This window comes from Musa acuminata, chromosome BXJ2-9 (assembly GCF_036884655.1).
Source record: "Musa acuminata AAA Group cultivar baxijiao chromosome BXJ2-9, Cavendish_Baxijiao_AAA, whole genome shotgun sequence".
In the NCBI taxonomy this organism is placed as follows: Eukaryota; Viridiplantae; Streptophyta; class Magnoliopsida; order Zingiberales; family Musaceae; genus Musa; species Musa acuminata.
This window is the reverse complement of record NC_088346.1, coordinates 33,621,690-33,635,000: the sequence shown is the minus strand read 5'-3', so window position 1 is coordinate 33,635,000 and position 13,311 is coordinate 33,621,690. Positions and strand designations below refer to the sequence as shown.

The window sequence follows — 13,311 nt, the reverse complement described above, 5'->3', positions numbered from 1 at the left end:
ACAAGTGGGCATTCTAGTGAGAGAACAGTCAATGAAGAACATCCTAGTTTATGACAGAAAGAAGACTTTCAAATGTAGTCTTCTCTTCTTCATCTGACATGTTAATAGGTTATGACCACTGCATTATGAAGCTGTGAATGATATTAATCAATAAAAGTTGGCAGTTGACACAATATGATATTATATACTTAAGGTGGCACAAGAATTGCAAGATAGGACAGCAAGTGCCAAGAGCTGTATCTGCAATTGAAGATTGCATGCATCCGCTCTGCGATTGGAATCAATTCCAAAGACCCACATTATGTTCTGACAAATCTATGGTTGTGATGATGATGCATGGATCTCCGAAACCAGTTAAACCTTTTTGCTGTATACGAACAATGGATATCTTCCTTCGGTGATAGCCATGTCAACCAGCAAAGGCATTAAGTTCAAGATCTATAATTGTTATTCTTAATTGATGATTAACGTATACATTAATCTTCTAATCACGCATCCATTCACCTACAGAAGCTAATTTGGGCAGATAAAATATTCCCACTATCCAATAAATAAGCCAAGAAAGTGTCCAACTCTGAGTCCCAACTCCTATAAATTCTCAGAGATCGATCCACAGCATCACCAGAGCCACTACCAACACAACCACACTGCCTTGCACTTGAGGCATTGCCAAGGCACCACCCAGCATCCATGGACTCCAAGAAGCTCAGCAAGATCACCGAGTTGGTCAGTTACCAGCAGATGCTGAAGAAGTGGAAGAAGCTTGCAGTTGCAGGCGATGGCAGCAGCAAGAGCATCAGGTTCCTGAAGAGGGCCCTCTCCCTCTCCGGGTACATCCCAAAGGGATGCTTCGTTGTGTGTGTCGGACAGGAGATGCAGAGATTCGTGATCCCAACCGAGTGTTTGAGTCACACGGCCTTCGCAGTTCTGCTCAGAGAAGCAGAAGAGGAGTATGGCTTCGAGCAGGAAGGAGTGCTGAGAATCCCCTGCGAGGTGTCTGTCTTCCGAAGCATATTGAAGATGGTAGAGAAGACCAAAGAAGGCATTTACTACTGCTGATAGCTGCAGGTGAGGTTGCAGAAAAGTGAATAGCTGCCGGCGAGGGATGACACTTCTCCCCCCTGAAACCATCTTCCCATCTTTCTTCTTTCCTGTTCGTGAGAAACAAATCAAATTGTGTCAAGCTGACCTTGATCCCATGTTAAGATCGGTAGAACTCCAATTAAATGAAGAAGACGAGCCTTCTCCTCTTATGTCGTGCCAAGCTTTGGACCTCCGAAAAATTCTTTTAAAAGCTTATTAAGCGAGTTAACCATTGAGAAAATAAGGCAGACTGATGAGAGAGAAGACAAGGGAGGTTCTAAGCATTGCGTGCAGGAAGAGAAATAATTCGGAAAATAAGCGAGTCAGCCGCTGTAGTCTAGTTGATTTTTTTATTATTTTTGGGCAAATAAATGGTATTTTTATTTTAATGTTTGAGAGGATCCTCTAGATTCAAATAAATGGGGATTTAATTATTTGCTGTGTGCATAAAATTTTGTGGGGAAATCATTCATGTGTTGGCATAAATTTGGGAGAGAAAATGAGACGAAGGTAGGTAACACACATTGTTCATATGATGTCCATGAATCAAGCTATCTCAAAGGGGTAGATTGCAATGGTGAGGTGATCTTTCACAGAAGATCATTAGAGCAATAGAATTCCAAATGTCTTCTTCCACTGTAAAACAGAGATCACAGCAAGCACACTAGTGTACACCTTCATGTCCAAAATCTTTAATGTTTTCTTTCATATATGTTGGAACTTATGTATTCCATTCTTGGTACATACACTCCTCTATGAATACTGTATTTATACTGGAAGTATCTGTTATCAACTCCTTTAACCCTTCCACTTATTCATCTTTCGTATCCTTTTAGTTTTACTACTTGGTATGATCAAGCAGCTGCAACACCAGTTGTAACACGGAAGGGAACCGTAGAGCATTCGCAGTTCTTCAGTGCTCCAGAGCTAAACTTCTCGCCGAGTTCATCTAGTAGCATCTGCTGGTATCTGCACTCTTCACTGCAGAAGGCCTTCTCTCCTCTGCAACAAAAACAAAATGGTAGGAGAATGCTCTATTAGTACACTCTTTTTTGACTTACCAAACAATAGTGAACGAGGACTTCACACACAGACTCCTCGATTGCAAAGAAAAGCTCACAAGTTTGACTGATATAATCATACAACAAATTAACAAGAGATGTACTTTGAGGAATATAGTACCAAGCACAAAGTCTTCATCATTGCGTGCCGAAGAGAGGATCAATGTGATAAAAAACAGAACAGGTTTGAATAGATGTTCCAAAATTAAGTTCAACGACAGCGGAATATGGAGTACCTAATACAAAGATCCATCTCCAACGAAACTTCTCTAGGATGAACGACATAAGAACACAGGAGTTAATAATGTCTGACCAAAGGAAACAATCTATGATTACATAGTGCTATGGAGTACACACAATCTTCATTATAACTTTCTGAAGAACCTTGAACAATATATTGTGGACAAATTGCATCGTTTTATGCAATGCATAATCTACAATCTTAGGACTCCGATTCTACTCTTTCTACTAGTTTCAGATGTATAGCGCAACAGCATATAGACCAATACGAATAAGAGTAACACATATTTGTGAGGTAGTCGAGTTGCTACCATATGAGAATGAGGTTGTTTCCAGCTTAGGATAAGAATATGTAAATCATAGAATGTCTTGGCACAAGTAGTTTAAATCAGTTTCTTAAACTTCCTGGCACTCTCTCCCCTCATAAAAGGGGTAGCTCAAATTGTTCTGTAGCAACTACAAGCACAAGAACATTTTGACTTTAAAGTTCCACAAGAAGAAAGTTTATATTATTCAAACTAGAATTTCTATTTAAAGATTGCTTGATGAAAAGGAACATGCAGAGACATCCATACTTGTAGTTGACATTCTAATCTGAACTGAAAGTTTTAGCATAGAGAGTTGGCGACTGAGACAAGTGCTAGATAGATTATAAGTTCAGGCATCGAAGATCAGCTAAGACTTCTTGCTTTTCTTATTTGCCAATAAAACTTCTGCCCGTCAACAAACATATACGATACTTGTAATTTTGCACAGAAATATTAAACCCTGAAGAAGAAATTCAAATTGATCCCAGAAACACAATCACTGTAGTTACCTATTCATCCATCTCACTGTTTCTTTCAGTAGCAGACAAGTATAAGTTCAATTAAAAATTCAGCTCATTAGGTCAACTAACTTGAGAGAATGAAATCATTGTCAACTTCAGATATCCCTATCTTTTTTGGTTGTACATGTTGACTGACTGTTAGGAGAAAAGCATCTACATACCATTCAACTCTATTTAATGATTTTATGCTTACAAATTTAGATAAAAATATTTTTGTGCAGAGTCAGGAGAATTGATTGTGATGTTTTTTTTTTTAGAACTTGGAATGTTGGAAAACTAAAAATGCTCTCAAAATTACCAAAATCAGCATAAAATCTCAAAGCAATAATTTCTAATATTATCAAGAAGCTTAACTACCATCGATACATCATAATGGTTATATTGCAAAAGTTACACAACAATGATTATATAGTAGATGGACCCTATGATCACTCTGAACAACCCTATCATAAGAAGGATTGAACTCAAATCAGAAAACAGACTACAAGTAAAATAAACAATAGAGTTTTTCATTAGAACCCTATTGGTCAAGGCTAAGATTAAGCATGAAAGAAAGAAGGAAACAATTGATCAAAGGCAGGAAGGGAACACCATGATATATGAATACTCGATTTGTCCAAAGTTCACATTCAGACTCTAAGAAGGATAATTTTGTGGAAGGGCAAACTCTTTACATATGAACACATCTGAAAAAGTTTCATACAAGTACAAATGCATTCAAGTAATAAGCAGATATATGTCACCACATAAAATGTTCTTATGCATGAATTAGGTATATGAATGGGTTACATGCAAGTATGTAAAATCCATGGATTTTTGTATCAGGTGGAAATTATGTGTTTTTCAGTCACCAGCAGAAAGAAGAATGAAACAAAAATAAAAAATAGTAGCATAATTTGATTAAAGAAACAGCATGTGTCTGATGACAGAACCACCGATGTCCCCACCACCACCTCAAAGAAAGAAAAAGATCCACGAAAAATTCCAAAGATCATAGGTTTGCTATCTGACATGATTCAACGATCCCAAAATTTATAAGCATCAGAACAAACAGGAAGAAGGAAGGGAAGAAATCAACGGGCACCTGTACATGTAGACGTCCATTCCGTCGAGTTTCTTCTTGCAGAGGAAGCAGCACCTCAGGAACTCAGCCACCACGAACGGCGGCTCCGCTAACTCCGGAGGCGGTGGAGGCTCGAAGAGCATGCCGTCGTCGCCATCGCCAAAGTAGACCCTTTTCTTCACCCTGTTGCCTCCGAGGTGCGAGATCACGCAAGTGTAGCTCTCGGAGAGCTCCACGTCCTCCCCCGCCTCCCCCTTCTTCGGGGAGGCGGCCTTCAACCCGGGCTTCGCCACCACGGCGCCGATCGGGATCGGCTCGGACCGGGTCAGGACCGCGCCCGGCTCCTCGGCGGCCGCGCTCATGGCGGCGACGATGGCGAGGCCCACGGCGCCGTCGCCGGCGGCAAAGCTACGGGGTGAGCGGGCGGCGGCCGCGGAGTCTCCGAAGCCCACGAAAAGAGCGAGCTTTACAATGGAATGCCTCTTCTGGTCGCCGGAATCGGCCATGGCAGCGTCTTCCACTTACTTTTCTGTGAAGAGAAAGGAAAAGGAGAGACCTTTAAGGAGTTGGCTATACGTGTATATATATATAGATAGAGAGAGAGAGAGAGTTACACACTTTATTTTGAAGCAAGAAAGGAGAGGAAGAGAGAGAGAAAGAGGCGGAGGAGGAGGAGGAGGAGGAGGAGGAGGAGGGGGAGGGAGAGGAAAAAGCCCTTCTCTCCCTCTCTGTCTCTCTCTCTCTCTCTCTCTCTGGGTGGACGACTCCTCACACCGTTCCTCTCTCTAAAATGAGTGTGGGGATTGGAGAGAATATGAGCACATCATGAGATAATTCAAAAAAAAAAAAAAAAATGGTTGGCAAGTGGGTAATTTTTAGATTTTGTTGATTGGGTATGAATATTGTGTGGAATAAGAGGCTTAAATATGGCGTCTTGGACATATGCCCCAAAGCTCTGCTTTTGGGGGAGGGGAGCGCACGTGCCATGCATGGGTCATTGCAACCAACATTTCACTTTATTTTTGTTCTTGTTAATTTAATCGACACTTGTAGTTTCTTATGTTTTATTTATTTGTTTTGGTTGATTACGAGGTTAATAAAGTGTTTACAGTGCTTCGTTTGCATTTGTTGGAAATTCTCTTAGCAAAAAGAACTGATACAAACTGCATAAATGTTGACAAGAAACAACATCTTGATAATGATTAGTCAAATCATTAGCGTGTTGCATCTAATTATATTACTGCTGTTTCTTAATTTGATGCTAAGATTGTTGAGTGAGAGAGTGAGAGAGTGAGAGAGTGAGAGAGAATATATAATTTAATTAGTCATCACTCCTCATGTTAATATCATTTCAGATCCATCAGAAGATGAAAAGCACTAAAAGTCCAACATCCTTAATAAGAGTCCAAAAAAATAACACGGTGGTCCATGAATAGTTCGGATGGATGACAAATTGTTCCCTATAGAATATTTGTAAGAATATTCTTAAAAATTTAATAATAATTTTTTTTTCTCTTCCTTGGGATCGATCAGTATAAAAATATATCCTTAACTACATATTAAAAAAAATATACTTTGATACAAACTTAAATAATAAAGGGATCGAAGCGTCTTCTGATCTTAATCTTTGTGCAGATAATAAAAAAATAAAAAAATCATATTTTATTCTAAATAATTCCTCGTATACGGATCAACATGATAATAAAAACGTCAATGATAATTTTTTTAAAATAATATGATTTTTAATCTAGGAGAAAATTGAGCCGTAAGTTTGCATTGCACTAATGTGTAAATAGTATCTGAATATGCAGATGTAAACTGCATAAATGTAAATAAAAAAAACATCTTAATATGGCTTATGAAATCATCTACGTATTGTTAATCTAATCATATTAGTCATAGTTTGAAACAATATGAAATTGTTTGGGTGAATTCTTCCGCATTTATCACGTGAGCAGAATAATACAACACAAAAGGATTCTTCTTTTTGCTTTGAACATTCTCTTACAATGATTATAGCATAAATAGAGACTTAAATTATCCTTGTTTAACTTCAATATTTCTTTAAAAAGCAATAAAAATCTCATCATTAGTGAAATCAGTGCGAGTCTGTGACAAAATATTTTTGCGCATACACTGTCACACCATTATTTATTCACCTTCTTTAGCTTCTAAAAAGAAATTAGTTCATCTTATGTATCAGTCAAAATGTATGATGGTCATGTTGTCCGATCTTTATCCTTATCTTTTGATTTCCATGAAAGGTAGGAAAATTTGTTGCTGCAATAAAAACAAAAACATGAAAAAGAAAGATTAAAACATTCTTTCATGCACATGTATGAACATGAACATGAACATGAACATGAACATGGACTCTAGAAAAAAGCAATTATTTATTCTGTGATGTGACCAAAATCCTTAAAGGTCACCTTCACACTATTCTCACGAAGCTTTACAAAGGGGAGTAGAATAGAAGAAGATAAGGCATTGCCCCTTAACCACTCAATAATTAAGTTCCAAAATACTTAATTGAATAAAAGCTAGGCTATGATACAATCATAGTTATTATTATTTTAATACCCTTTGAAAATGATAGTATTAGGAATAATTTACATATTATATATATTTGTCAGATAATTGTATACTGGTCATAATTAAAAGTGGTTTAGCCGAGTTTTTTTTTTTATGAGGGTTAAAGCAATGATCGGAGTTACATGAAGGTTGAATTTTGGGGGGGGGGGGAATCCCTCTTTTTGGGTTTTTACAGAGAAATAGTATCTTATTTTTTAACACTACTTTTTTTTAATGCTTGGAATATCCTTGATTTGATAGTCAAATACCTATTTCTTTTTTTTCTTTTCCTATAGATGTTTAGTTACAATATTTATGCATTATGTTAAAGTGTTCTCAAGAAGAATACTATAATGTAGTATGAAAACATAATGGTTTCGAATAAATTTTGTAAAAATATTTTTTTAATAATTTTACACTATATTTATGGTATTAAAAATACTATAATATAGTATTAAAATACTATAATTGGACCAATCCATAAGAAAAAAGGATAGGCAACTATAGGAACTTTGAATATTTTTAAGTTATCCTTTTATAAATAGACATGTGTGCCCTCAATTTATAACTTAATTTTAATAAAATCTTTTCACTTTTTGCCTATAATTTATTTTTTTATTTTTTTCTCTGTCTCATCTTCCTTCTCCTCCTCTTAATTATCGGATATGACGTAAAATAATAAAAAAGAATAAATGATGAAATGAGATAAACTGAAGATCGAAGAAGAGGATGAGATGAGAAATAAATTTTAGTATTTATTATAATAATTTAATATTTTTATATAGAAAACATCATTTTCTAGGTTAGGTGCGTAGGCAAAGACTTTGGGAAAGAAAATAAAAAATGATAAAAAAAATAAAATTAAAGGGATTATGAATAGTTTTATTAATTTTTAAGGGATTATAAATAGTAAAAAGTTATTAATAGTAATAAGGGGTTCAAAATAGAAGGCACTTTTGGGGAGACATAAAAAGAGATTTTTTTTTTTTTTGAAAAATCTACCCTTATATTAATATTCATAGTGGTAATTTTTTATGTTATTTCAAAAACTCTACAACGCAGTCTGTTCCTTTTCGCGACGTGAGTCGTGTCACGTCTTGTCACATCGATGTGGAAAAGAACTAGTTTTGAGTGGCTCATGTTTTACTACTAGTTCTTTTCTTTTTTAAAAATAATCTTCATTTTAAAAATTAATTTATTTCGATATTTTTCCTAATCATTCTTATAAAGTATTCATTTTAGAGAGATTTATTTTGTTGGAATTAAATGATCTTTTTAATATGAAGTGTATGTCGTTTCTTGTTGAATTGTATTGGCCCGCCTCACTAAACAAAACAAAAAAAAAAAATAGAGTCCCGTAAATGTTCAAGAAAAGAGACAGACGAATTTACTTTAAAGAGGCGATGATCCTAAGATAATCCAATAATTATTCCAATACTTACTGTTGATAATCTTTAGCTAATACATTCTAGAAACTATCATCGACTATAATTAGGAGTATAATATTAAGAATATTTTAAATACCTTATATTTTTATTTTTATTTAGTTATTATATTATATTTATTAGTAATTAACTCGAGTTGTTAGATAGATATTTGATATGTCTGTGTACGCGTGAAGGATAAGAGTAACATATTATTACGATATTGAATCAGTACTATTGTAAATTTAAAAATAAATTTAAAATTTTGATTAAGAAAAGAAATAAATATTAAAAACTAATTTAACTAAAAAATAAAATATATCGATTTATAATGATTCGGTCATCCATCTTCTCTATCCTCAATTTATTTTTCCTCGACTTTCACTATAAATCTTATTTTCAATTGATGAAGATGAATAAAACTTTATAACAAATTCAGGAAAGAATTTCTATACTTGATTACTGTTAAGAATCTCACATTTTCTAAACTTAGTAACTCAATTTAGATTTTGAAAAGATAAAACTCAAACAAAGCTGTAAGAGAAACTTACAACAGTTAAAAGCTTAAAAATGGATAACTCTCAACCTTATGCATATAATGGGGTATTTATATAACTCAAAGAATTAAAAAAAGTGTAAATCATAAAAAATATCCAAATTTAATGTTACTAATAATATTATTGTCGTTATACTATTGCCAACTATATCGAAATGACATCACCTATGCAATCCACGGTACTAATCCTTTGGGTGGTACCATCGTCCAAACATATTAACCCAATAAAGATCCAAATCTATCACGTATTTAGCTCATATTTAATCTATTTTGATCTTGGCCAAATATAAAAGAACTTAATTGAAACTCAATTACAAACCAAATTATCTTGGCATAAGATTTTAAAACAATAATAAATTATTTTGATATTTTATCAAATCTTTGGACATGTTGTCGTTTTTTTAGACATCGCTCAATCTTCCAATAAGTTGACTTTAACACAACATCTAATCTTTTTACGTGATATTCGATCTTTCGTGATGTTCAAATCTTTAGCACTAAGTTCTATCTCCGACACATCGACCAATCCTTAAGATTAATATCCAATTTCCAACACGATAATCTTCCAACAAAATATCCAACTCTATGGCTCGATATTTATCCTTTGGTTGTCGAAGTTTTCTTTACCTCACTTAATTTAATATTAATTTATAAAATTTATCAATTGATCTCCATATTAAAATCCAAAACTCAACACATATATACCAAATTTAAGAGATAGAAATAGTAATCATAAACTTTGCAAAGCTAAATAATATAAAAATAATATTTTTTTAGAAGAAATTTTGTTTAAATGAATAAATTACGTGTTTTTCGTATTATTCTTTTTAGGTAGCTTTTCCCTTATATTTCATTTTTCTTGTGCCACATGTTCTACACCCAAATTATAGAGAGAAAAAATGAAGCCATCAAATCATAATGAAATCAAGAAAGGATTATGAAGGTAAATGATATTAAAGCTTTTTGTTAGAATTAATTGCAAATGTTTATTATGCATTTTTACATACTATGAACGACGTCAATTCCTTATTTCTATTTAAACATAATTATTTTTAATAAAAATTCTAAAAATATTAAGATACTGTTCGATAATGGAATGGGACGAAAGGAGAAAAATAAGAAAAAGGATGAGTGATATTGGACAAGGGGAATGATTTTGTTTCATATATTATTTTTCTAGTGCTCTTCACTTCCATAAAAAAGATAACACTGTGTATCTCTCGTTATGATGGCATGTGAAAATTTTTTTATCATTATCATTCCATCTACAAACTTACATCTATAGACAAGATGGGGTCTATTAATTCATAAATTTACAAATCGATGAGATAATATCATGATGATTCGAAGAAGACTACGATATATTTGAGTCATTATGCATGAATTTGATCAACTTTGATCGACAAATGATACTTGATATTTAAAATTCAAATTAGGTCAGAATCGAAATGGTATCATTTACGAGTTATTGTGATTGATAAAAGGTTTTTTTTTTTTTGTCTTCAAGTGTCTTTATTCTTCTTTTCTATCATCCTTAATTTATCTTCTTCTTTTCTTTTTTTTATGTTCATCATCTTTCCAAAAAGGAAATAACAAGTTAACCAATTAAATATATTAAAATCTAACTAAGAAGAAGAAGACACTACCGTGTTCAAGAGCTTCTAAAGATCTATGCAAGCAACGTGAAAGTCAACGTTCAAAAGTTACAAAGAAGAGAAGCCAGATTGAGCAAATCTCATTCTGGCATCAGATTTCCATGATATCACAGTCTTATCCATCATTCTTAGTGCTTAATGCTGAAGGGAAAGGTGAAACAAAGAAAAAGATAGGGATGAAGATGGAAACCAGAATGCTTAATGAGGTTATCGACAAAGACATCACCAAACAAAAAAAAAGAAAAACTCATAATTAGTTGAATCCTGTAAAAAGTAGTCAACATGCCTTTTCTTTTCTCCACTCTCTCTTGAATACATACCATCAAGTTTGCTCATAGAGGCGGATGATGCATGAAGAGATATCAAATAAAGAAGATAACGTAAAGAAGAGGATATAGATAGAGCTTAGTAAAAGCTTAACCCACTTGTAGTGACATCCACCACTTTTCTTTTAGCAAAGCTTAGTGGGGTTCACATATCTATACTTCCAAGGATTGTAATTACCATATTTGCTTCCTCTAAATTTAGTACTAGATGTCCTTCCAAATAATATATATATATATATATACCAAAATATTTAAATATTTGATAAACCCAAATTGATGACTATTATTAGCCATGGTTATTACTAAACCAAAGAACATATTAAAAATTTTAAGTGCCTACTAAACCGATAAACTCAAATGTGCCTTATTATTTTCAATCATTATTTAGCATATCACGTTTCCCAGCAATTTTTTTAAGACCGATGTCAATGTTAGTTTAAATCTTAATATCACTATATTAATGATCAACTATTTTAAACTAACAATAGTGATAAAAGCTGTTGAGTTTTGCACATATGTATATTATATATACACTAAATTGGAAGGATAAATATGAAATCACAAACTTCAAAGGGATACATATATAATTTTAACACTTCTCTATCGATATTTTTAGTGAGTCATATCATATCATATCATATCATATCATATGATACCAATGGTTCCTTGGATGCATTGCCACCGTCTCCCGAGGAGCTTTCATGCCTTGTTGTCACTTTTGCCAAGACAAGCAACTTCATAGAAGAGACGAAAGAGATAATGTCGGATGAAAGGGATCTCCACATTTTATTGCCATAGGAGTGAGTGAGTGACAGCATCTTTCCTGCGAACCATTCCCACGTAGAATTGTTCTACCCAATGGTATAATTAAAGATTAAAGGCCTGCAACAATTCCCCCCTTAAGTGCTTTCTTTTGATTTTTTGTCCCAACATGGTCCACAAAAGCAATGCATCTTTAATTTGAGTGTGGCACTATCAAACAGTCGGAGATTTCTTTAGCCCCATAAATATAATTTTCAGAATGAAGAATAAATGGAGTCATTAAATAATTGTTTATAATATTTAGGCTCCATAAGGTAGAATGGTTTGTAATTTTGGATTTCTTTTTGTTTTCCTTAAAAACTTCCAAGTAGGGATCTAAATTGTGGCAGAATCTTAAATTTTTCATTTTACTATTTACTACCGAGAATTATCAATTGCTTAACTTCAAAATTGGATATTGATTCCATTTGATGGAAACAATAAAATTCTACCCCCAAAAAATTATAAAAGTCAAGACACCAAGAAAAAAAGGTCCACAAGATGCAATCGGTAGTCATATGGTAGACTTGGTCTCTCATGCTACAGACCAAATGATGTTATTATGATACCACTATGGTTGCCATCTATCCCCACCGTGGCCATGCATAAGCCATGACATGTTCGATGGTTTTGGTGGAGCCATCAAAATAATCGAGTCGAGTGGTCCAATTCCAATCACTCCCCAAGTGACACATTACTTCACATGATTCGACAAAAAGAACCCTATGTGTGGTGTATGATAGATTTGAACCTAATTGGGAGCAACATCTCCCAAAACTTTCACAAGTGTCACACATTGTGTGGACCATATTTTGCATCACTCCATTTTATTTACTGGGATGGGTGATGGATACATCAATAGGTTTAATAGGACTGAGGTGGTGAGGTATATTTGCATGGATGTTGTATGAATAACCCCTTCCAGAAGTTTTTATTGTCTGTGGGATACAGTTGAAGAGGAATCAGGCATCATCATCACCAACTAGTATGTGTTGGTTTTTTGACTAGCGAATGATGATGCCATTATGACGATAGATTTTGATTGTTGGTTGCTATCATGATAGACTTTGATTGTTCGATGTATCTGAGAAGATTTGAAGTTAATTTAGTTCTAAGATCCCAATTCATCATAGCCTTACTATTAAAATACGATGATGCCCGATTGGATTTTCTGTAAGATGATATTATTGGGGGCATGCCCAATAAAAACTCCTCTGATAATTAAAATATTTCAAAAAGTTGAAAGGTTTGAATAAATTATTAGATAGAGAGATGCCTAACATCTTACATAAATTATTTTGTTTTAAACAGTAAGAGAAGATAATGTTGAATTCATGCAATAATTATATTGGGGGAATGTGAAGAATCGACTAAACCAACAACAACAAGAATTATGGTTAGTGCAGTCACCATTATGTATTAATCATATGAATCTTTTGCACGACATATCAATAACGTGTTTAAATCGATATAATGTTAAGCAATAACATATGTTAGCCTCCTTTATTAATTAATAATCAAAGTGTTACTTTAGAGTGACCGAAGGGAAAATAACACCCTATGATACTATTCTTATTCATCTAACTGGTTCATTGGCTATTGTTGTTTTATACGGAGCTTGTTTTTTATTTCTAAATAGAAATTAGTACACTAAATAAACAAAAACACAATATATAAATAATACGACGCACGATTGCCGCCT

At 33.8% G+C, this 13,311-nt stretch overlaps 2 protein-coding genes across 3 annotated transcripts; one reads left to right on the top strand and one right to left on the bottom strand.

Annotated features, from left to right (window-relative positions):
• The first annotated feature begins 690 nt into the window (after positions 1-690).
• Positions 691-1,059, top strand: LOC103998426 (protein SMALL AUXIN UP-REGULATED RNA 12-like). The gene has a single exon (XM_009419901.3). It carries the CDS (start codon positions 691-693, stop codon positions 1,057-1,059), a length of 369 nt encoding a protein of 122 aa, XP_009418176.1.
• Positions 1,060-1,763: 704 nt separating this feature from the next.
• LOC135623360 (FCS-Like Zinc finger 13-like) lies at positions 1,764-5,053 on the bottom strand. 2 transcript variants are annotated; one of them, XM_065126239.1, is made up of 3 exons: positions 4,895-5,053; positions 4,298-4,805; positions 1,764-2,085 (listed from the first exon to the last, which is right to left on the bottom strand). In XM_065126239.1, exons 2-3 carry the CDS (start codon positions 4,780-4,782, stop codon positions 1,938-1,940), a joined length of 633 nt encoding a protein of 210 aa, XP_064982311.1. In that variant the 5' UTR covers positions 4,783-4,805; positions 4,895-5,053; the 3' UTR covers positions 1,764-1,937. The 2 variants fall into 2 exon arrangements, with proteins under 2 accessions (XP_064982311.1, XP_064982310.1); XM_065126238.1 differs by having other exon boundaries at positions 4,298-5,021.
• Positions 5,054-13,311: the final 8,258 nt, after the last annotated feature.